The sequence below is a fragment of the Anopheles marshallii genome, chromosome 3, assembly GCF_943734725.1.
Source record: "Anopheles marshallii chromosome 3, idAnoMarsDA_429_01, whole genome shotgun sequence".
Lineage (NCBI taxonomy): Eukaryota > Metazoa > Arthropoda > Insecta > Diptera > Culicidae > Anopheles > Anopheles marshallii.
This window is the reverse complement of record NC_071327.1, coordinates 21,413,371-21,439,639: the sequence shown is the minus strand read 5'-3', so window position 1 is coordinate 21,439,639 and position 26,269 is coordinate 21,413,371. Positions and strand designations below refer to the sequence as shown.

General features: G+C 46.5%; 2 protein-coding genes across 2 annotated transcripts; both read left to right on the top strand.

The window, feature by feature from the left end:
• Window positions 1-263: 263 nt before the first annotated feature.
• Window positions 264-2,324, top strand: LOC128714469 (uncharacterized). Its single transcript, XM_053809342.1, has 3 exons — window positions 264-839; window positions 906-996; window positions 1,066-2,324. Exons 1-3 carry the CDS (start codon window positions 264-266, stop codon window positions 2,322-2,324), a joined length of 1,926 nt encoding a protein of 641 aa, XP_053665317.1.
• Window positions 2,325-21,618: 19,294 nt separating this feature from the next.
• Window positions 21,619-25,952, top strand: LOC128711619 (eukaryotic translation initiation factor 4E-binding protein). Its single transcript, XM_053806500.1, has 2 exons — window positions 21,619-21,766; window positions 25,732-25,952. The coding sequence occupies exons 1-2, from the start codon at window positions 21,619-21,621 to the stop codon at window positions 25,950-25,952; spliced, it is 369 nt and encodes a 122-aa protein (XP_053662475.1).
• The last annotated feature ends 317 nt before the right edge of the window (window positions 25,953-26,269 follow it).

Genomic DNA, 26,269 nt, shown 5'->3' with positions numbered 1-26,269 from the left:
ATGTAATGAATTGATTTTGCCTCTGTTCAAAAGTAGCTTTATTACAATCTATTAAAGTGTACCGCGGACCAACATGAAGCACAATGATGCACTTTAATTGATCTTGCTTATTAGATTGGTGGTGTTTTTTTTTACTTTATGATTTGATGGTATCTGTTTGATGTCTTAGGATTAGCGTGTGTAATGCCTCCAATTAGTAGATTCCCCAAAATACTTAAAGTACTCAACAATCGAGAGCTTTCCTTTCACACCGCCAGAACAAAATGGCCGGCGAATGGGACATCAACGATGCGCACATTCCCTTCATCCAGGAGCTTGCGTACGAAAAGTTCAACGAATGGGCCGACGGGCACGTGCGGCACGTGTACCATCCGACGGACGATCACGCCCGGAAGCACATCTCGGGCTGGGCGATGCGCAACACCAACAACCACAACGTGAGCATCCTGAAGAAAAGCTGCCTCGGGGTGCTAATCTGCACCGCCCGCTGTAAGCTACCGAACGGCGGGCAAATCAATCTACGGCCCGCCATCTGTGATAAGGCACGGCGCAAGCAGCAGGGCAGGGCCTGCCCCAATCGGCACTGCAAGGCGGGCCGGTTGGAGGTGTTGCCGTGCCGGGGGCACTGTGGCTATCCGGTGACGCACTACTGGCGGCACACGGAGAAAGCGATCTTCTTCCAGGCGAAAGGGAACCACGACCATCCGAAGCCGGAATCGAAGACGTCTGGGGAGACGAGGAAGTTGATCGGTGCGGCAGGCAGTGGCGCGAAGGGTGCAGCGGCCAAGAGTAAAAAGCTGTCCGTACTTCTGCTAAGAGATGCAGCGCTGGGAAATAAGGTGTGTTGTGAGACGTTTTCGATCACTAAACTACCCACTCTAAACGCTTGTGCATTCTTCCATTAGCTTATGTCACTAAAGTCATCGAGTAAAGCGCATGGTACTACAGGGCCCGATATTCTGCAGCCTCCACCACTAATTCCAGATCCCAGTTATGGTAAAGCTCTCAGTAAATGCAATAAATCGGATCGAAAGAATCTCATTACGCCATTGGTTTCATTTCTAGAAGACTCCACAAAGTGCTCATCCTGCACCCGAACTCCTTGTGTTTGTAGGACCAAGCTGGGAATCAACTCTCTGACCACATCCCTTTCAAGGCCTTCCGAAGGAAGTGGTATATTTTTCGACCCATCCGGTCATCAAACAACCCTCCAAAACCATCATCACTCCAGTAATGGGACGTGGCAATCGTACGAGCCCAGCATCGAGTCCTTCACACCGTCCGCTGCATATGAACCGGGAGGTGGTCCTGGCAATGGTTCCTGCCAGTCTAGCTTAATGAACGAGTGCTTCCATCCGGAGGAAATCTTCCAACTTGATCAGCCTCTTCGGCAACAGCAGCAGCAGCACCACCAGAGCAGCAATGGCAGTACACCGGTCATAGTCAACCAACTGGCGACGGCGACTCCCACCACACTGCTCGATCTCGGCAGTGGAGCTATCTACAAGAAGTGTAACCAAATTAGCCCCGAGTACATATTTGGAGCGAATGGTGCAGGTGGTGCTGATTCAGCAACCGGCACCTATCACACGTCGAATCAATCCTGCACCTACGGAACTTCCACGAACGAAAGCTGTAACACGCCGGTCACCACGGACCATCATCTTCCGCTGCAGAACAGCAAGTACTTCGCTAACGATGCAGGGTACAGCAACATCTCCCACGACGAAAGCTCCTCCAAGGATTTGTTGAGGTACATCAAAAAGGAAATTGGATCCACCAACGCGGGAAAACCCACGCACGGGGATTCGTCCCTGAGTGGCGCACGATCGCGCTCGTACGAATGCGATCAGAGCCAATACAAAAAGGCGTCCTACACCTTCCGTGGGACATCCACCGTTGGCACGTACTTTAGCAACAGTGTCAACAATAATAGCAGCAGCATCGTTAACAACAATAGCATAACCTCGGTGATATCGCCCAACAAACAGGCTAATTACGACCATCTTGCAAACGACGCATCTGTCAATTACGATTATCACCCGGCGGAACATACCGCCTCCCCCGGCAGCCACACGAACGCGAACTTTGCCGACCAGACGTACGGTACGAGTAGCTGCAGCTACATGGGTACGGCGGTGACCGGGACACACCACAACCAGGACCTACAGTACTCTTATGCTGCCGGTGATAATTATCGCTTCGGGAGCAATTACGCGAAGGGTTCGTCCCTAGCGCCCATGCACGGTGGTGCATCGTTTCAAGCAGCAGCAGTGCAACAAATGCATCCGGAGCTTCCACTAGCGGCGTATGAGTTCTACTAGAATGCTGCGTGCTCTGGAGCTGGGTAGCTCGATATGGGAATGAATAAATGATTAATAAGTTAACGAATGAATTATTTTGTTTGGTTAATATGCGATAATTTATTACTGCAGAAGGACCTTTTCTTAGCCGAGGAAAGTCAAGGAAAGTCGTGGAAATGACATGACTGGATTGTCGCAGACTGGTTGATGTGCCATTGTATCATATTTCTCAAAGTCAACCGATGAAACGGTTGAACTCTCTGCTTATTTCTCAGTCTCTCTCGACTCAAGATCTGATTATTGTTTTTCACATTGTGCAAACTGAATGGCTCATGCTCATCCCTTTTTATGCCCTTGACATCCGCCAAATCAGACTGTCGAACGGGGAGCGAAAGCGTGCAACACATTGCATACCATCGGGAGCGCTACAAAGCAATGGTGCTAGCGCCATCTATATGTGAGGTGCTGTAACTATGCACACTGCTCTCTATTGGCGAAATGTAGAAGCTCTTTTGTCGTTTGTTATTCTTGCAGTTCGTGTTTTTGAAACCGTCGTTTTTCCAACAACAATCATAAAACTTGTGAAAAATTTGTATTAATTTTCATATGAGGACTAATTTAAATCAAATAAATAAATAATTGAAAATACCACGAGAACCCTTTTTGTAGACGTTCCTGTACCAAAACAGTTGTTTTTTGTTATTAAAACTCACCTTTTGAAAGTTTGGCAAACTTCATACCATATTTAGGGAATTCTCGTTTAAGTATTTTAGCAGTTTAAGTATAACATTTAACTATTTTTACTTGAAAGAAATGTTTGGTTTATTTCCGTCAATATGAGTTGTTGTTGAAATCCAAAGTATTGCAATAAGATATATTCAACAATTATTTAAATATAACCTATAAATGTTAAGCAATGCTAGAAGCCTTGTGGAGAAAAGATGAATATGAGTACGGACAAGGGATTTCTAACTGTCTGCTCTGTTTTTGACTCAATAACTATTTAATAATTTAATGTAATTATTTTATTTAATAAATAAAAACCATAAATGTTGCTTTAAGCAAATGAAAACTGAGAAACATTAAAGCAAACTAAAAGCATTACAATATCCTAACGTGTATCATGTATCGGAAGTTAAGATGATGGCTATGTTTCAGACAGTATTAACTCAACCGAACCGATCTCACGAATTCTACACACACAATCTGCTAAATATTAACTTCTAATTCACACTCCACCTCCTCCCGGTACGCTATCCTCATCCGAACCATGTCCACCCAATGGGAACACCCACCAGACGTATGCAAAATTTCCTGTTCTCTATTGTGAAATAACACAATTCAAATGGAAATGGAGTCCGTTTTCCTCTCCGCCCCAAAAGCGAATTCCACCGCACAACCCTCCGACCAGTGGCCGAACAACACGCCAAATACCGTTAGTGGAGTTAGTGCAGTGCCTCGCGGTGTTAGTTCCGAAGGCGGAAAGGACCTTGATCATATCGGCACACACGGTTGCTCGCTCGCCCCATCGGACCGGTTCGCGGGTGTACAGGGCGGCTTGTCTAGACGGCTTGTTTGAACGTGCGCCAACCCGTCCAACGGGACGATAAATTCGCCTAGATCGGCGCTTTATTGGCATCGGGTGGCGTTGTGCTAAGCACAACGATCAGCATTAAAAACGCGCCATCAAGGGGCAACACTGCATAGCAATGGAAGCATAAACTCCTGGAGGTGGTGTGACTTTCCCTCTCAGCAGCATCATTCTCAATCTACAGCCTATTCCCCTGGGTGATACATTGTTTTTGTTTTAACATTTCTAAGCGATCTCTTTACAATTGTGCAAACTGTCACGTATTCTCTTGCGCTAATTGGGTTTTAATTGCAAATAAATAAAGCTCCGCAAGTCGACGCGGTGCCATTATCATTGATTGACTCCGCACACACCCAGCATTGGTGCAGTAGAGCACACTTTGTAAGTGACAGTGAAATATGATCACACACTCTCTGCTGGGCACGCCGGACAATATATAAATATGCCGCAAACGGGTCTATGCTATCCCCAATCCTCCAGCACCAGCGTCAGCTAGACGCTGGATGAAAACTATCCGTTTGCGATCGGATGACAAGAAGTTTGTTTTTAAAATCACCCGGACCGCTCACGTGTCGTGATGTATCGGCGTACTTCTTGCTTCCAGCCTTTACCCAATGAACAAACGATTCCTTTCAAGTGCTGCAAACACCCGGGACTACAAATATCGAGATTGTACCCGGTACGCATCGAATCTTCATCTTCTACGACTCGGGGCACGGTTAAAATGACTCATTAACTTTACGCTTTCCGAGCGAGTGTTTAGACGATCAAACACTCCGAACACTCTCCATCGTTCGCCGATCGTTGCTGTTTAGTATTAATTCTAGCAGCGTCTTATATTGTCGTCCGGGGGATGGAAAAAGCCTCCCGTCACCACCTCTGCCACCGGGCAGCTAATTCATTTCCTGTCCAGCACGGTCAACCTGAAACAAGTCGTGCCCATATGCTAAGTTCAGGCACGTATAAGTGCCGTGCCCCCGCCGGTCGAGTCACTCCGGACGGCTTTTGACGTAAACAACAAGTGTGGAGACGCTCACTCGCTTCATTTCACTTCCACCACACACAACCCCAACGAACACCAACACACACACACACGCGTAGCGCAGGTTTAGAAGGCGATAAACAACGGAAAGGGTGTAAAAAGCCAAACAGCGCCCGGTTAGACACTTGCTCACTGGCCCAACGGTGCTACTAACTGCTGCATCGCTCTCGGGGTGACGTGTGATGCTGGCGCTTAACAATGTGTTCCACTGCGCACTAGGCGGTAGTGCTGGTAAACAACACAGCTCAAACCGATAATTATATCATCCGATTAGGAATGGAAGCATCGTCACGCCCGTCACCGCTCGATTACTTCGTTGTGGAGGCAATTAGTCAAAGGAGCCTTTGCTTTCCTCAAAACACTGCAGAGCTGTCAGTGAGGACAGGTAGTCTGGCAGGGCCGTGATCGTTGTGTCACATTCATTGTGCACTTGGATGCATTACTACACTCCCTGCCAAAGATAGCTCCACACCTCAGGTGGTCTTATTTTATAAGATCAAAACAACTAAACAACTAAAAATAACCTCCCCTTACGGGTGAGCATTATTCAATGAACCGACCGTCAATTGGTTCTCGATTCGAACGGGCAACACACGCGGGTAAGCGGTAACCATCCGGTTGGAATGCTTTGACCACCATCCAATATGGGTCAAGGAAACCCACCCGAGACCGTTCTGGATTGCGAACACTTTCGATGCATTCTCGGGCACCGAATGTTCAACAACAAAACAGCCCAAGTGCAGCGATGCAAGGCTTCAGAGGGTTTCGAATAGTTTCCCCCAAAAGTCACTTTAAATTCATTCATCCTTGGTGTACTGTCGATCCGAGGGATCGGTAAAGAAACCGGCAGGGGGGGGGGGGGGGGGGGGGGAAGTGAATTTGGTATTCAATTTTATCCAACCCCAAGGTTAACGATACGATTTTCGGCAATGTTGTTTTGTTTTCGGGCGTGTGGTTTTCAACCCGTGCAGGCTACGGTTGGTGAGAAAGTGTTGACATTTATGAGCGATAACTTACCTTTCTTGGCAAGGAATCTAACAAACACAATTTAAATAGACAATTTACTTAGGAGTTAGATTAAAGAAGTGGTTTATTGGTGTTGTTCGCTTCCCCAAAAGCTGTAAACAACCTTTTATCCTTTGCTCACAGCGAAGGGTTTGGGAGTTCTGTTACATAATAGTGACAAGCCCCACTATAACAACAACCGCTATAAACATCAGCACCAATTACCGATGGTTAGTGATCGTTGACATTTTAGATAAGATAAGAACCTGGGGTGCCGCGTCTTCCGCTTATCAGCGTGCCTAGTGCAAATGGTGCGTACTACTGTTTACTCACGATTGCTTGTGTTCCAACGAACGAAGGTTCCTTCGAGCTGATATGGTCTTTAACACTGAAGTGGATTAAAAGCTGTTGTACTGTGGCACTAATAGGGAGCGGGTAGCCGGCGTCGGTCTTCACACGAACGGACTAGACCAAAATCCCAGCAGGACCAATGCCCCGTACGCAGGACTGACTATCCAGCTACAGGTAAATAGGTAACAACCACTTGAGGTTGTTGTTACCGATAAAAAAGACTCATAGAAGTGAGATACAACATACAGCACAAAGACGAACATCAGGAAGACGGAGTCTTACAGCCAAACCAATAGCCCAGAAATTTTTAAATATCACCCTACATTCAGGCTACATTTTAACCCTCTACAGTTTGGAGTATCAGGGGATCTTCATATACTGCGTCCAACTAGTAAGGTCTTGCAGCCTCATATATCAAGCAGGACTATAGAAGATGATCCACATCGTGGAATCCGACACATCAGTCACAAACCTTGGAGTTGACCTGTCCTATACGCTAGAGCTGTGCACCCATATAAAGTAAATTGAAGTTAGTGCATCCAACTAGTGATGGGAAAAACGGATCCGGATCCGGAGCCTGCTCCAATCGACTCCGGATCTACGGCTCCGAACCCACGAAGGTGATGGTGAACGGGAGGGTGAGGAAGGAGGGGTTTACGAAGGATGTTGAGGTGGAGGAGGGAGGTGATGGTTATTATTTTCCAAAATGCTGACCGGAGGAAATTGGGGAGCCCTTTTTGTTTGCCACAGGCTTTTGGGCAGTTGGTTCGGAACCGGCTCCGGGCTGAAGTCGGAGCCGTTGGTGCGCTCCGGAGCGTACATCACTACATCCAACACCTTGGAACATGGAGATCTTCAAATAGATCAACATTTGTTTCCAATGAGTGGCATGTTAGATACAATCATCTCGTAAAAAAATCCCCAAAATATACAAACATCTTATAAGGACTGTCCAAGAAAGAATCATGAATCACGTGAAGATTATGAATTATGTGTTTGTATAGAACAATATAGAACAGGGGTCTCCAAACTTTTCAGCTCGCGGGCCGCATTGGTTGTAACTATGATAGCGTGGAGTCCACTTACACATTACAGGGTATTACATTAGATCGGATATGGCGAATCCAACTTACCGTTTCGCACAATCAAATAAGATAGACACGAAAATAGATATTAAAAACAACAAACTTTACTAATTGCTAAAACTGGATATGGAGTCGCGTGCGTAATTTAGTGAATGCCAATCGGCCAACCTTACGTACAAGCGGATTCAATTGTTGAACTACAAAATGGAATTGGAAATTAATCACTAATATTAATCTTCATTAAACATAATTTCCAAACGAAGGATGTGCAAAATTCCTTCGTTTAAAATTTATATTTCAACTCTTGAATCCGGCAAGTACGTAAACAGCCCGGCCGGATTTGACATTCACTAAATTGTGCCCTCGAAACACTAAAATTGTAAATTTTCCCCTACGCAGAAAGAAGAAGAAGAAGAAATTGTGCCCGTAAATCCATATCCAGCGTTTGTGATTCAGTATAATGTGTTGTGTTTCACTATCAATCTCTCCGTTTATCTTATAAGCTTACGCGATTCATTAAGTTGGGCTCATCATATTCTATCTGTTGCAAAACCCTGTATCTTGAGATGATTTATTTTTTCACACTTTCTAGTATTTAATGTAACAGACTATTACAGTAATTAATATTTGAACAAGTAAAAAATATAAAAAAAATTTTTTAGGGCAATTTCTTGAAATGGTTACAACAGCGATAGCGTCGCGGGCCGCATTGGAGGCTATCGAGGGCCGCATACGGCCCGCGGGCCGTAGTTTGGAGACCCCTGATATAGAACATCACTTCCTCAATTGTTAAACCACAACATTACAATACCTCTTGCCCAACTGGAATCACCGCAAAGAAGTGTTGTTGTTTACAAGCGTGTCCCTGTCGACCTGTCATGATCCGAACCGATCGTCTGGGCGTACTTTGGAATCCCGCTTCACCCGGCTAGATCACCCGGCATAAATTCCGGCTCGTGATCCAGATTGTCGAAATTACGTTTCAAGTACCATTTTCAGGTCATCTTTTTCTGTTTCCTCGCCGACAACAGAGCGGTTGGATTGTTTACAAGCCAAAAAACACCAAGGGACGTGCAAAATCGTACCTCACTCATCCGATCGCAATGACCTTCGATTCGGCGCGCATAGCGGAACTGATAGTCGGTGATCGGCGCAAAAAGTGGCAAACGAGCATTAGCGTGATGATTTCGCCAAGCAGCTCCAACCGCATGCGGATTCTCTAACCCGGTCCAGAACATCTGCGCCACGGCTTGATAAAGCATTGCACCGCCAATGCTAAGCCAGAATTTCATCATACTGTTGGCCACTTATTCTCGTCCGCTCAACTTTCTTCTCACCAAGCTGCGACATGTGGTGGTATTTTGACTGCAGCATGACGGATTTTTGCGTCGTAAATTCACACATGCCCGAAGGGGATGCTGGTGGAGCGTGGATTGCGGAGTATGTGCTTGTGCGATAGACTCGGTAGAGTTGCACTTGATGCAACGCCGTAGGCACGTGATTTCGGAAGGATCCATTGCAGTGGAAGGTTTTGAAACAATGTTGAAGCATCGTCTACTGTGAATGTGTTTTGTTTTCGTGCTTGAACAAAATTCTTTGCAGACTCGCATTCTGAGTTGCCTCAGTAGAACTGATCACAGCGTAGAGCACAAGACGAACCATTGTTTGATGTCAGACTCCCCTTGCTGGGTTTCCTTCCTTTAGCTGCAGTTCAAACTCCATACCCATCAGTCACCCGTCTACATTGCATGTGACGTTCCGGATGAACTAACCCTGGCAACTGTTGCTTCTATGAGCAAGGGTGGTTTAATCTGTTCACACGATTTAATGTGAAAGCTGTTTACTTTACAACAATTTCTGAATATGGTTCCCCATCCGCATGCGGCGTACGGAACGTTTGTTTGAACAATAACAACCACAAATATTAGAATCCGAACGGTTGGAAGCAAAATATTTATTGCTTCCTACTGTGCACATACTCTCACACACAGCCCCACCGGGATAGAAATAAGTTGCCAACAAGAGCCAGCAGCAGGAACGGGGAGAGTTTGGGGAGGTCCACCGGCAGCCGGCACGGTCTAGAGCAGCTGTGCGGGGGGGGGGGGGGCAATTAAGATAGAGGAGCTGCCACTAAAACCAGCTCGAACTGAAAAAACTTACTTCCCACAATGTAAGCCGTCGATCAGATTAAACGATCGCCCAGCTAATGGCAGGCACAGACTGTAGGCAAACGTTTGCAAACTGATTAGTGCTCGAGAAGCACTTGATACTATTGAGTCGGTGGCTCGCCTATGGAGTGTCACATGCTAGAGCACTGTCTCACCTTCTCTGCCACCTTCATACGTAACACCCGCACAAGAGAAGCTTGGAATTCCTGGACGCTCGTATACAGAATCGTTCTGGAATGGCCTGAACGAAGGATAGGCGTTCTAGAATAGGAGTTTCAGATTTTTAGATCGCAGCAACTTGATCTATCTTCCAACGAGCAGTGCCATTGACTTCACCATTGAACACTGCAAGATGTACTCAATCTCTATCCAACTATCCACAGTAAAGTGACAGTTCTTCAAGTGTCTAAATCGAGCGTAATTATTCAAATTTATTCCACGGATCCAACGAGCTCCTCGCTTATCCAGCAGTTTTAATATCCAGACTCTGCCGCTGCCAACTTCCTGGAGCCAACTTACATCGCAGCTGACACTTTCAAACAAAGCAATAACCACGGCAGGGGTGTGCAGACCGGTTAAGAAAGAGTTAATTCTTGCGCACCCACGATATCGCACCAGGCCCCCCTTTAAAAGAGTTCGTGACCGGCATACGGCGGGTGGGAGGCCTGAAGCCTCTTTTGACTGTCACGAATACGATGCGCACGGTGAAACCGGCGTCCTGAAGCGATTAAAGTATTGCACCTTTGTTGTGCCAATTGGAGACAAAGAATGGAGCATCTTCGGTAGTTGACGAGCCGGCAGAGTTGACGATTGATGTGCGTACACATCGAATTGCGGAAATGTGAATTTAATGCAACAAATTGCTTTCGAGTGGAGTTAATGCATTGGAGGGGGTTGATTTGAAAAGAAGAAATACTGATGAGTGCACGTGGTGCAGTGTTCGAGTCCATTTAAGGTGATCCGGTCGCCAATATCCTGTAATCAGCTTGTTTATTTCAGACTGGATGGCCTGAACCAACCGAAACCAGTATAACCGTTACCCTGCTCCCCCGGCAGCACATTGAGTCACTATCCAGTTCCATCCAGTCTCGGGAAACAAGACAAAACAGTTCGATGTCGTTACCTTCCTGGGGGCGATAAGTTGACAACAAACAGAACCTTCTCCCGCTGATATGAAATCCGTCGTAACTGACCTTGCCATTTGTTTTTTTTTTTGGTTTATTCACCAAATCGAAAACAAATGCAACCAAATGGAGCTGAACGTGTTTTGTTTTGTTCGTTAGTGTGTTTTTTTTCCTAAGGTTCATAAACGAAAATACACGAAACGCATTTACGAGCAGCTTTCAAAAACATACCACCAGGCGCAAGCGGACGTACCACGGCAAAAGCCACGTTTGAAAACACTACAGATTGTAGGTAAACAACAGCGGATCAACAATGCGATAAATCGGATTTCGTTTGCCGCTTCTAGCTCAAATCTTGCCCCCTTCGTGGACAGGCCATATGCAGCGGTTGACAAATGGCGATAGGATGCCGATAAGAACACATCGGCAAAGAGTGGTCTGCTATTGCATCAGACACTCTTGTTATCGTAGGCATGGACGGAAGCGAAGAAAATGGCCACGAGAAGAAATGCCTCACACATAAACATTGCCCGCAGTCAGTTTGATACGGCCGGCAAACGATTTTACCAGGGGGTTCAGTGGTCGAGGAACGCATAATGGCGCGTAGCTCACACATTCGTGATATTTGTTTCTTTTATCTCAACACACACACACACACAAACTCCCCACAAAAATAGAACCCATTTCGGGCGGAACGGACAGTGCTGCCTTTAGCCAAAGCCGTAGTCCAACGTCCAATGGCCACACCTCAGCTCGCAGTTACTGAGACGCACGATGCAGGGGTTGGTTTTGCAGCTAATTTGATGCTCTTTACCTATTTGACACCTTTCAATCGCATACCGAACGTGACACGTTAAGTAAGGGCTAATAATAATTTCTAACTGTAACCACTGCACCGCGTAATACCTGGCCCCATCCCCAACAACCAGCAAGAATCTTTGTGTTTAGACGAAAAAGAAGGCGAAAGTCCCAACATTAGTATCATCATTAGCGAACCCTTCACACATGCCATGTCTAGAGCCGAAATTTGACCTAATTTCATCCGCTCGTCTACGAACGTCGTTGCCTCAGTAGGCGATGGTCAACATATTTTTTTTCCGTTGCTATCTTCTCCCCGTTCGAGGTTGGGTCCGCGAGTATCACATATCCCCTCCTTCCATACGATCAATTTAGTAACGTTGGCGAACGTGGCATTCGGCACAGAAGACACGCGAGAATGACCTCGCAGTGGAGCGTCTCCCAATCTACACCGAACGTGGTGGAGGAGAATGTATTTTTGAGGAAAAAATTCCATTACTTAGGATTATTGTGTCAGCACGGGAGTGGTGGAAGCTAACGATAACGAGTCCGTAGTATCCAAAGTGCGCCGTGATGATTGATAAAATGATTCCATCGTAGTAGGCATGTTTCTGGAATAATACCAATCCCATAGCACGTGGGTTTTTGGGATGAAGTTCCATTCGAACGCCAGGTATCCGGCGTTGACGTTTCCGACCCCGCGCGTGGAAGTTCGTTGACAGATGAGACGCGTGGTTTAGTAATACGATCGTGTCAGCACGTACACCTTACGGGACGAAACATTTCTGCTCTCATCTACTTGGCTGATGCAATATCGTTTCCAAACCACAAAAACACATTCGGAGCTGTTTACTAAATTCGGTATCTAACAAGAACACGTTGCTGTGTGTGCGCTGTACTTAATTCAATTCCACCGCTGCCAACTGTCACCAGCGCCGGAGTTGTCCTTGAGAGAAAAGACGAAGTGCGACCGAATACAATTTGCAAATGATCTGCGACGGGAGATAATCGGCGACGGAAACAATTTCAAGGTGAAATCACCTTCTCTTCCCTAATCGCCAAACGGCGTTGCCACCCTGTGGCAACACCCTGTCTCGGAGTGGCCGGAAGGTGTTTGACACGGGTAAACACAGGCGGACGCGTTATCGGCCGGGGATTGCTTATTCCAGCTGCATGGGAATGAGATACGTCGCAGACGTGTCGGACGGACACATGTCAATACACCGTTACGTGGTATCTAAAGTACGGCCCGGTCACATTCCGGATTCACTGCTTTGCATAGATCGGAATCGGATCGCGAACGTTCGCTTTCCTAGCGCTTCATTCATCGCGCGGAGTTAGATAGAATTGCACACTTGTATCAACAAACGATCGGAAGATGGGAATTTCCAACAAGCTTTCGCTTTAGTAAAGAGAGCTTAAGATTAGTCATGTAGTACTTAGAAGAATGCTACTAAACTGCTTTCGGACGGGATGATTCGATAGCAAAAATATCCTAAATGTCTTCTATTATGAGTGCCCCCACTAGGTGGGGATGTTGTCCCGAATCTGAGTGCATCTGAGTCACTAAGCGCATGAACTAATCCACTTTGTTACACATAACGTGTCCCAACAGCTGTCAAAGCAATGAGTAATTCATCGCTGTACTTGCACCACATCCGACTCCTGCAACAAAGCGGCATTCTTGATGATTAAGTATCAGACATTTCCCCGTTGAAAAAATACTTCACCCAGGCCCCCCCTCCCTTCGATCGTTTATGCACACAAAGGTGTTGCCTTGTGTTTTCAATAATTATCCTTACTATCACACAAAAGTTCTCAGCCACACCGACGTGGATTGCCTGCTGTAAAGAGCTCGATGGTTTGATCGAACTGTTTAGTTAATGATGCAACACCAGATAAAACGCCCCCGGAATTACTAAGCTTGATACACTCGGTAATTTTCCACCACCGAGGTGATGAAGAAGGAACTCTGTCCAATAGCAGAACCGGTACGGGTCGTATGTTTCTGTTTACCTGACTCCAGTCAAAAAGATAGATTATTCTTATCAAACGTGAGTCACCCACTGGCTGTTTTTTTTTGTTAACAACGATTCTCCTTGTTGTACTCCCTTTTTTCTTTACTACCACACAACAAAGAACCGTATCAAGCAGAGCGCCCCGTTAGTGCATGCATTTGTGGTGCTTGTTTAGAACTCTTCGTTCGTTACTTGCGCGCTGTATTGTAGCAGCAACATAAACAATTTCGCTCGTGCAGCAACCACAAACAGTACCGGAGCGAACACGGTTTATGATGCGGATATAATTGAAAGCACCGGCAGAAATAGCGTGTCCCATTCCGCATGCCTCCACACATTTCGTTTGCTGAAAATAGCGTGGATAAAATTAAAACCAAGCACATTACTACGACGTGCGAAAGGACATTGGCGTAAATAAAATATTATTGTGCGATGGTTTCTTTTCGTCGCTACTCCATCTTGCGCTTTGAATCATTTCTTCGCGCTAGCAACATTCCTCTGCTCTGTAGCGATCTTTAGTTGGACGATACATTATTCCTCCAACAAAAAGGACCGATAGAGTAGTGGAATGTTTCTAGTAAAAAAAACTGAGCGCAAAATCAAACCTCGTTCGGAGGACGTTATTTGCGTTCGCTCAAGTTCAATGCACCAGCGTCCGCATCGGATGAAATATTACCAGGAAATGTCCCACGAAAACTACACCGTTGCGTCACCACGTTCGATTCGAAATGTGTTTCGCTTTTCCGTCAGTGACGTGCCAAAGTATAAATATTCCAAGCGGTTCCAAGCAATTCTTAAACGTTCAGCACAATTCGCGGACTGTTCTGTTCGGTTGGTTTGTCTCGCTTGCTACATAATAATGCGCTTGGAGACGCGTTTGTTTATGCTCACCGATCATCATTCGATGGGGCGCACAACGCGGGGGAGCATTGCAGTGCAGCGAAAGCGAGAGAGAGAGTGTGTGTTCGCGTTCTGGAGGCTCGTCCCACGGCAAGACCAGCTTTAAAAAAAGAGCCATGCCCTTCATCGTTGACCTTCGCTTTGCGATGGCACGACGCAGTTGCCGAAATAAAGCCGGGCTATAATGGGAGCCCTTAAAAACCGGCGAACACCGCACCGTAATGGGGCGTGTGCGTGGTTGAGGCCAGGGAATGATGAAACCGGTTTTTCGCTTGGAGCATTCCACGCGCAAGGGATCTTTGCTGCGTAAAGATAAACATGGCATTGGGAAAGGCGTGTTGTGTATCATTTTTGTTTTCGTTTCGTTTCGCTATCAGGTAATATTATACCCGAACGACACTCCCCGGGTCTGTTGCGTCTTAATATGTTGATAAATTAAACAATTATGTAATTAAAGTTCTAACGTTTGCTTTAGCTGGGTATTGAGGAAGTAGTGAGCATTGCATCCAATACCCGGACAATCGTTATCATTCATCATCGTCAAAACGTCCAGTAGTACACGTTGTTGACCGGCTCATTCGGTAGCGGATCTACTAATTAGATCTACAGGCATGTTTCCACTCGATCACTAGAAACAGCAGCACAACGACAATCCAAAAACGTTCAACAACATCGATACAACGATCGATAAGCTTTGGTCGTTTGCTTGCTTTTATAAGGTACTCCAAGTGTTTATTTTTACACAAAAGTTTACCTTCCTTCGCATTTGCTGACGGTGACGAATATGGTTTTCGATAACACATCCACTACTAATCAGTCGCAAACCCCGAAAACAACGCACTACCGTTTGCTGTCAACTCAATGTTTTGCTTTCCTTCAATCACGCAGATAATCGCGTGCGCCTTTTTGCTCGCTCTCCCACTTCCATTTTGTTCACTGTTGAAGATAGGTATTTACTATGTGTGACTACTACTGCTATTACTACCACCACCATCAGATTGAGAAGCAGTGCCGTTGTCTGCCAAATGTTTTCAGCTGACGCAATCGAATGGATTGCCCTTTTTAATTGCTTACCTCAGCGTGTGTATCCTCAAGACACACCGAAATGTACACGGTTGTCACACAGCTTCGAGCGCACGAATACAAAGAAGATCAACACAACGCAACACATCGCCAGATCGTTTGCGCACTTGTCGGGCATCCGGGCGGTATGATCGAAGGATGATCATGCCCAACATTACAACATCCTCACCGGGATGTGTTTGGTGTGGTTTAAGTACATCGGTGACGCACCGCGCCGAAAATAAAACAAAACGACCTGTCAAGTTGTTTACACTAACGATTTCATTACTCGATAGTATCAAAGCCGTACCGGTGGTTGTAAAACGTGCAATAATAGTCTTATTGTACCCTTTACACTAATCCAACTCTAATCATGCTGATAGTGTCCACTCTAAAGGGAACTCATAAAACAGCGATAACAGATCCAGTTTCAACTAACTTTGCTTCGTTTTTCTTAATTATTCGCTTTGAATTGTGGAATAATCGCAAACTATTTTTAACGAAAAACCTTGGAAGACTTTTTCTTGTGAATGACCTCAACAACCATTCAAAGCTTTGAGCTACAACGAAACGAAGCGGACTAATCTGGATCGATTACAGTGACCGTTTGTCGATGATATATGGTGGCACGGTTTTTGGCACAATTCACCACGGATTACGATCGGTTCTTTTTATTGTAGCGAGTTTGGGCGGATTAAAGTGCCCTCTATACACGGGACACCAATCATTGGCCAGAATTGACAGTAACGCTCGCGACCACCCCGACCACGACACTGATAATCTTCGCCAAATCCCTCTCAATAAGGGCACCCTGGATGAATCAATCAGCACAGCGATGGTGATGACCTTGCAAAGTTCGCAATCTTCCCTAATGACTTTTCTGCAGGTCGGAACGGGAGGGGGGGCGAAAGGCTATCGATGATCGTCATTGATTCCAGGCAATCTTTTCGATAGTAAAAATAACATTTTATTACCATTGTGCAGCCACCTATTGCCAAGATAGTCTACTCTCTTCGGAGTGCTCTTTGTTCCGGTCCCTCCCCCCAAAAATGCGATGAAATGGGACAAAGTCGGGAACGGTGGGTCTGGTACGAAGTTATCAAACTGCTACCACAAACCGTACACTCACTCACACGTCCTGATATCATGGACGATAAGACATCTCTCGGTATATTTTGTTAACAAGAGTGGCCCCGTTGTTGTTGTCCAAGACATGCAAGAACAATCACACCTACGTTTCGATGGCGTAGACACACGCGATTTTAGTGAACCGGTTTGGGGCGGTATACTATTAAGGGTGAAAGATTAGGGCGCTGCCCTACCTACCCACCGACGGTACCGATGAACGCGAGGGGCGCCAATTACTGACGCACATGAAGAACCGCAACCTATCATCGGAGCGAAACGCCGCTGTCTGTAGTTGCAGTGCTGATAATACACCAGGCGCTTCTTCTGGAGGTCCGCCTGGAAGTTGGACACAATCAGCGGCAAGTTTTCCTTTCCACCCAGCCCAGTCTTGATCTGCTGTTGCACCGCGGCAGAAGGCCGAACGGTTTGTGTGCGTCAGCCAACCGGAATCGAAATCTGGAATCTTGCCACTGCCAGCTGGCTGGCTGACGGGGTGAAAACTGAACTGTCTGTTTTGGCCTCACATTTCCTTTTTTTTGCAAAACATTTCTATCGTCCACGTCTCGCCAATATGTGTGTTGCGCTAAATAAAGCGCAATTGTTTTTTCCTGCTGTCGGGCGAGTCCCGCGCGATATGAAACCAGTATATCGACACGACAAGCGTGACGTGAGGTTGGCCTTTTTGCATAGAATTATCTCCTCATATATGCTGAATTTTGAGGTTTGTCGAGAGTTGTTGTCGTACTTGAACTGAACCAACAACAACCCATGGGGGGTAGTATCGGATTTAACAACACACCCGGCAGACAAATTGATTGATCGTAAGAGGTTCTGTTGTTTGTTTTCCTTCGTCACTACGACTATTATCTTTCTAATTATTCCTAATGTCATTTCCCTTTCTTGTGTAAGCGATCACCCTTGCCTATCCACAAGGTTTGTCGTCACGATCGCGCCCCAACATCCGACCGGACACATAATGCGTCGTTCCCTGTTGCAGGAAAATATGCGAAACATCCGATCGGCAGCTGGTGTTGTTGTTGCGGTAGGTGCCGGTTTATCGTGCTCTAAACAACAAATTGCGCCTCTAACATGATATGCGTGATCGACCATAGCACACCACCCACCACACATCGACGCATTAGCAAGTAGACTGCCTCAGTTTACATTCTTTGCTATTGAGTTGCGATCCACACTCTTCTTCTCGGACCTTTTTGCTTTTCTTCAAACGCATTTGTCGATCATTTCCACTCGATCTTGGCTCATTCTATAGCCGGTGAGGCATGACTCACGCGGTGCAAAACCATTTCATTTTCATTCTTCACAGCCGTGCCTTCTATCAACCGAGGTTAAAGACTGCGAAGAACGCAACACCACCATCAGCTTCAATCCAATAGCAAAAAGAGATCTCGGGCTGACAAAAAACTTGCTTTAATGGCTTCACTTTTGAGGCCCACACTCGATGCCGTGTTGTTTCTGGAAGAAAGGGAAGAACCGTGAGCAACGAACGCCAGCTTCTCTTCTCAAAACGACCATAACAAAACGAGAATCTTAACAAAAACAACCAACATAATCCATGTAATATTGCTTTAAACTTCATTTCTTTCCTTCTCTTCTGTGTATACTGCTGCTTTCGGTGCATAAATCCACCGATGAGGAAGATATCTCATGATGTTTTGGGATTTCTTGGAGCTTAAGGTATCGTGTTCGTCCAATTCATTCTCAAAAGTTGAAATATGGGCTTCTGAGCTACTCAGAACCCAGAAATTCTTCCTTCAGAAGTCCATCAGAAGTCCCGAGTACTTGACGGGAATCTACTATCTCCTGTATACTGATGCTGTCGGTGGATAAATCCACCGACGAGGAAGAGTTCTCATAATGTGTTGGGATTTCTTGGAGCTTAAGGTATCATGCTAGTCCAATTCATTCTCAAAAGTTGAAATACGGCCTTCTGAGCTACAAAGAACCCAGAAATTCTTCCTTCAGAAGTCCATCAGAAGTCCCGAGTACTTGAGGAGAGTCTACTGTCTCCTGTATACTGCTGCTGTCGGTGCATAAATCCACCGATGAAGAAGAGATCTCATGATGTTTTGGGATTTCTTGGAGCTTAAGGTATTATGCTCGTTCAATTCATTCTCAAAAATTCAAATACGGGCTGAGCTACAAAGAACCCAGAAATTCTTCCTTCAGAAGTCCGTCAGAAGTTCCGAGTGCTTGAGGAGAGTCTACTGTCTCCTGTATACTGCTGCTGTCGGTGCATAAATCCACCGATGAGGAAGAGATCTCATGATGTGTTGGGATTTCTTGGAGCTTAACGTATCATGCTCGTCCAATTCATTCTCAAAAGTTCAAATATAGGGCTTCTTAGCTACTCAGATCCCAGAAATTCTTCCTTCAGAACTCCTTACACAATTTCCGAGTACTTGACGACGGTCTACTTGCTCATGAAAGTAATCCCAATGTAATCCCGATCAGAAAAGCTGCCTAATTTCTCACCTACGTAGGTGTACTACGTATTATTCCGGTATTGTTTTTTGAGGTTATGTTTGAGTTAAATATCTACGCGACAGGTGGTTTTTATCCCCGGAGGCAATTGCCAGACTGTTTGTCGACCCGTGTCGTTCCGTGTTGATGATATTTTTTTTTTTTAAAGAATTGTAATTTTTTGTAAAGTGAATCCAAATCTCCGTGCGGCAATTTGGAGATGTTCCACTTTATCGAATGCGCCAACTCCTTTCTGCTAAGACGCACTTGCGAGGATTTCCCAAACCGAGCCGAGGGTGTGGAAACATTTGTGGAAAATTCCTGCTTCTGGAATTGTGCTGGTACAGCTGTTTACGAACAAAAAAGTACCGTGTTGATAAGGTGTGTTTTTGGGGAAGATAGGGAGTGAGCTGCGGCATCATAAATAGGACCAGGCATCTGGAAGAAGATATACAGAGGCGGCCTACAGTACGGCAAAAACTATTTTTATGGGCTTTGGGGGGGGATTTTTTGCTTTCATTCAAACCTAATTTCGACCATTTTCTGCTGCAAAGGAAAACACATGTCGAGAGTTTTATGATTGCACCGGCAAACCCATTTACGAGAGCAGTAAACATGGCGAATCTCTAAACGTCCGCCACAGAACCGCACGCACACTGCTGCAACTGCTGCGTTGCTATATTGTTGCTTAAATGGTTAAACACACGCACACAAGCAAGTAAGCAGCAACACAAAAAAAGGGAAACTATATTATATTTTAAAATATTCCTTAAAACAATATTAATTCCCCGCAATGGAATATAAAGAAAAACCCCTACAGACGAATGGCGCTGATTAGATGAAAGCGTGCCTTATAAATTGTCAAACATTGCCACAGTACAATTCGTCGCCTACCACGTTTCTACCGGCAAGCCATTATTTTGAAGGCCACAGTAAATTCGTGGCCTATCCAAAACATCACCATCATCCACCCTGCCACCCTGGCTTCCAGTAAAGCCGGTCCCACAAACTCACCTGTGCCAGTCTTACGCACACTACCCTTACGCCGCTATTAAGGGATGGTAGCGTGGGGTTGGTGGTAGCGGTCGGCAAGGGGCATGGTGTTGGTGGTGAAAGAATTGGTTGCAAAAGGGGACAGAGAGAGAGAGAGGGGAAACCGAAAGAAAAAAGCGGGAAGAAGAAATTGTTTTGAGAAACTGCGTCGTAGCGAAACCGTCGCCCCGGAACGGGAACAGCCGGCATAAGTGTGGCGTGTTGGAAGTTCTTTTCCGTTCCCTGGGCTAAAATATTTTTGCTAAAAACCACGCCGATACCGATCACCAAAACACTTGCATTACACATGCAACTTATTGGTGGAAGGAACGAATGATGGACCCATTTCCCGCGGCCATGTGGTGACATAAAGCAAAAGCGAGAACCTGAAACCGATCACGCGCCGATTCGGGGTAAATTCAATTCCCAAAAAAGCCTTACGAAAATGTGTGTATTAAATGTTCCGGTTCTTTTTGCGGGAAGGAAGTGTTTCGATACTCGCCATTAGAGGAGTCCAGCAAATGAGCCCTCCCCCCTCTCCACCATCGCTAGCGCTTGCGTTTTGCGTATGGGCATGATAAGAGAAGCGGCCGACACCGACCTGTAATGCGTTACGCACACCAGTGCGAGCCGAACTGCTGCGTAACTTGCGCTATGTAAAGGGTCGGTTAAGGGAAGGGTGTGCGAGGGTTGGGTGGATAAGAACGGCAGTATATAGGGAGCGGTGTATACAGTGTCGAACTGTGGGACATTGTGGCCGGTGACGAATTCGCGATGGAAAAAGATTTGATCTCCTAAGAAGCACACTTTGCTTGTCTGTTTCACTACACAATCGAGCCCTTTAGACAATGAGAAATTGCAACCTGTTGAACGGTTTGAATTACATCAAAATTAAAGCACATTTACACAGATTTTGTCCATTGGTACAACCGCACTGAACCCACCGTGCGGCATGAGCGCACGATTAGGTAAGCGTAAATCTACTCGCGAGGTTCGTTTGTGTGCGAGAGCGCCGATCTCGCCGATTACAGCGCTTGGGTGTGTGGCTGCGTGTATTGGTGTTGTTTTGGTGCGGCTTTAAATGGGACGGGCAGGCCGCGTTCAGGCTATAGTTCGGTTTCAGAGATTGTTCCGTGCGTACCCTTCTTTGCAAGAACGGCAAGCGCTACGACGCCACACATTTGCTCCACTGCAGCAAGCAAACTTGTCAACCTCACGATTTGAAGTGTGTTTAAATTCGACCAACCGTGTAGCCACACAGCAATCGTTTAACCGCAACTACTCCACACTGCCGGCGTACAGAACCTCAAAACACCACCGAGAAAGTTTACCGCGTGACTGTGTTTGTGCGTGTGTGAGTGTGTGTGTTGTTTAATAACTGCCAAGAAGGAAGTACAAGTACCGAGATAGTATCTTCGCATCACCTTCAAGTACAAAGAGACCCCCAAACAAGACCCCCGTGTGCAAAGTGTTGGTGCTGATCGTCACACCGGAAGCTAAGAAAGAGAACTCCCGAAACACACCGAAACCATGTCGGCATCACCGATCGCACGTCAGGCTTGCGCCTCCATCTCCCAGGCCATCCCGTCCAAGCGAGTGCTCATCCATGACGCATCCGAGCTGCCGGATCTCTACTCCTCCACGCCCGGTGGCACCCTGTACTCGACCACACCCGGAGGTAAGCGCTAACCCGTACTTCCGAACATGCAACCCGCGGGGGGCAGGCTCCGGACACAGTGTTTCCTTCGAGGAACGGTGCTACGAGCGCGAATACACGTACGCAATCGCCCAGTGCGCAAACTCCCTGCCTTACTATTACGTTCCATTCATCGGACGACCCGCTTGGCGGTGTGTTCTGTGTAGAACGGGCGAGAAGAACGTGTGACATTTGGTGGGTGCTCTTTGGGGGGGGGTTGTATTATTGTTTTGGGCTCCGAATTTACGGGCACGCGCGCAAATTTGCTGAAGTTGGTAACTACGCAGTAAGAAGAGATGCGGGAAACCAAAGCCTCCTTGGTTTTTTCTTTGGGGGGAAATTGTAGCCCTGTCAGGTGTTGAAAGAAGGAAAGGAAGAATGATGATAGAACTTCCAGGGCGAACCCAACTTCAAGATATTCAAGCTTCGTTTCCGTATAATTCCAGCTAGGAGAATATTAGGTACTCGACATCTCACACTGGCCCCTTCAACTGATTCAACAACAGAAACCCTAACATGTGTTTTTTACAGTGGCCTTTCTCAAATTTCAAGCTCCATGTGTACACATCTGGAAGAACTTAGACTTGGGCCCTACTGGCACCGACCAAGTATTAAGTGCCTTTTTGTGGTGATGTGATGGCGATTCTCTTGACTTGAGGTTCTCTGTGCTTTCGTTTTCCACTCCTCCTTCGACGAGAGTGTGTGTGTGTGTGTCGCAACAGGGTAGTTCTATTTTCGGTAATGTGTCGCACACAGCGTTGTGGCCACCACCAGCAGCAGCAAACACTTCCCGTATTTCTGTTTTATTTTTTTTTGTTACGTTGACGCACTTTGGTCCCATCATACAAATTGTTGTTGCTCAACGGTGATCGTGTGCCCACCACCATTGGGGACAGTAACAATTCGCGTTAGATTTGAATTTTTTTATACACTCCCCATCCACGCAGGCAGTCGCTGTTGGTGACATCGGCGGACAAAGACCCCGATTTGTGGTTGATTCAAAGCACTCCTTCCGTATCCGCCACCACCACCACCACCAGGAAGACACCTGGGACGCGGACACATTTTGTGTGCGAAGGGGGACGGTAGATCAACGCTAATAATTGCGAATCGTGCGACAAACAGTAAGCGCTAGTTGGAAAGAAAACATGAAACCGGTTCCTCCCACCAGGCTTAGGGCGCCCGCTTGAAGCAGGCAGCAAACCGCCGTCTACCGTTTGTCGTTGCTGCTGTGTCCCAACGGGGTTCCAAGATGATTTAATTCCGTCCATGAGGGATTGAGAATTTAGACCATGTTGTCGCATCCTTCGGTGCTTTGTTCACTGCCAATAAATGTGTGCGCTGCGTGTTTGTCTTTCACTCGCCCCCTGAATGTTTCGGGTGGAGTTTATCCGCGATAAGCAGCTCTTGCCCGTGGCCCTCTGGCTCTACTAACGAGCTACGCAATGAGCAATGGGAGGAAGCTGCATCTGGAAGCGTTCCTAGAAGTGGTCCAATTTATTTCCGAAATGGATGAAAGACTCCGGCATATGTAAGCCGGAACAGCAACCATCCGTGGCAAGATGAATGAACACGTTTTGGGGATTCGTGTTCTTGAAACTGGGTGACGGTGGAACGAGTTTGTTGTAAGAATACCCACCCCAAACTAAAGATGGCGGATCGGTACTCAAAATAGAAAACAATCTCCAAAATTGTTTTTTTTTTTTGGCTGTGCCACAACTTTCTGCACTGGAAGTTGATAACAGCGGGGCCTGCCAATGTCCTTCGAAGTTCTTGCAAACTACTTTCATACGATCTTGATCCGCTTTTAGTTCACCGGCCAACAGGATCCATAAAGGTATGCGCTCCAAGACGCCGGGACACGGCACGGTTTGTGAAAGTGAACGGTCGGTCGGACGTCCAATGTGGTGGCCATTTTGCACACGGTTCTCATCCCGTGCTCTTAGTGCCATCTTATCAACGTGCCCGACCGCACACACACACACACACGAAAAGCCAATGAACCGATCAACTACAAAGCATTTTCTACTGCGGGCAAGAGGAAGAAACAATGCCTCGTGTTTCGCATAATCGTCCACAACGCAGCGCGTTTGTTTCATTGTACCGAAATCAGCACACAGATGGCCGGTGTTCTCTCTAATCAGTAGCACCACCCTGTTGCTTCCAAGGTCCTTACGACCAATCTTATCACAACAGTTCGCTCGCTGACTGCCGCTCCATACATTCTTGCTGCGTAAACGCTTTGCTAAACGCTAAGTAAACGACCCCGTACCAACACACGCTCGGACGCACTTAACGACAGACGGGTGTCAGATGTAATGTGGATGTGGAACACTTGTACTGGGTTGATAATCAAACAAAATGAAGAACATAGGAAGGAATTTTGGCGTACATTGCATAATTTGGGGAGCCTTGATCATCACCGTGGCGCGGTTGGTGTACGCACTGGGCGGGGGCTTGGTACATCTGTGGCAAGTTAAAAATATACATCATCCAAACTGCTTATATCCGTGTGTGTTGGTTTCAGATTCGTGCAGTACGCAGTATATCGTCGCCTGACGACTGTGATGGTTCCAACACTAATCTCACCAATGCTTCCCAAGATATCTTCATATTAAAGATTAAGGCACAGAGGTTTATCACACCTCTTTTATGCAGATTGATCTTCAAAATATGCTTGCAACAAAACTATCCTCAAATCGGTTGTACTATCACACCAACCAGAATGCTCTCAGCTGAGCGATGCTCCGCTAGACAAACGGGCGAATGGTTAAATATAGTACGCTACCACTGATCTAACCTTCGTCGTAGTATGTGGGACTTCTAGTGGGAGGTTGAAGGAAGTTGATTTACTATTCGACTACGTCAACCCATCCACAGAAAGACTGTATTTACGACATATTAAACGGGCATAAACGGTTCGATACCTCAGTAATCCGCTGACATCCCTATCGAAGCATCAAACTTTCCGCTACCAAAGGTGTTGGGACGCACAGATAAAATTTGCGTGCGTGTGGCAATATCAAACCCCCTGTCAAACACTGGCCTCAATTTCGATCCACGCACCCCGAATGTTGCTGTGGGGTGGTGCGATATATGCAAATGTAAAAAAATTAACCTTTTTTTGGTGATCGCCATTTCGGTTCACCAAAGCCCCGCCGTGTATAGGTAATGTCATCCCGAAAAATTGTGTGTATTTTGCACACCAGACGGTACACGGTTTTCGTACGTGTGACAACAACAACAAAAAAAAACAGCAGCTGTGGTGTGGCAGAAGCTTCTGGAATTGGCCAGCAAGGCAAATAAAACTGCCTGGCCAGATTTCGCACTCGTGGCGCGGCACTCTGTTTGCACTGCTGGATATGTATCCGCAACAGACTGTGCGCCATCTTATCAACGGTGGGGAAAATTCTCGGCTGCCACTGTGCCGTGGCTGTGCAGCTGTGCGATGGCCAGTTGTGTACATTTGAATAACAGAAATACAGCCGCAGCAAAGGCTGGATGATAATTTGCTAATAATTAAAATTAAACCTCATTCCACTGAGGCGAAGTTTAAATTTACGCCTCAACTCGAACACGGTGGAAGCTGATCTGTGGGAGCTGATGCCGGCAGACATACACAACCAGGGAGCTGGTCGATGGATGGCAAACTCGGCAGAGATGGGGCCGAATACGCGAATACGCGTTAACGTTCGGGGGTTCTCTGAAGGTCAAACTCGTCTGGCGGTGAGAAATGTGAAACCGCTTCGTAAAATATCCACACCAACACAACGCGCGATCGTGACAGACGATCGGCGAAGCAATGATAGGAAACGGTTAAGAATTCAATGCTCCGCTGAATGTGTGCTTTTGCGAAAGATCGCTGTTGCAATTTTGTCTCTAATTATTATAATTTTACCACAAAATATTAATAAAAATCTTTCTGTGTTCTTTTATTTTCCCCGCAGGTACGCGTATCGTGTACGAGCGAGCATTTCTGATGAACCTGAAGAATTCACCGTTGGCACGCACGCCACCGAGCAATGTGCCACTGAACCTGCTGCGATCAGGCGGAAGCCCCAACTCGAAACCGCTGTCGACGCTATCGGTGGTGAAGCAGCAGAAACCGGCCCGCAACTCACCGCCAAAGTACGACGAGCATCAGGAGCAGTTCGATATGGATCTGTAAGCGGTCCGGATGCAGGGGAAGCGGACCGTACTCTGTCCTCGTACTGGCGGCAAGAAGCTGCGGGTTCCTACACAACATCCGGAAGGGAGAGGTTCTCGGGCAGAGGGCACCGATTTGAACGTAATGCAGTGTGCCGTACAAAGGAGCGGGGCGGATCGTCCAAAGCATCGGCGATGTGGAGCAGATATTACTATTACTTTCATTTTGCTATTTTCGTTTTCTTGTTAACTTTGTTGCGCACGTGCAGTGCCACGGGCGGATGTGGACCGTGCTTTTGAGTAATATTAGGCATCTCTGAGTATTGTGAGCAGCCAATG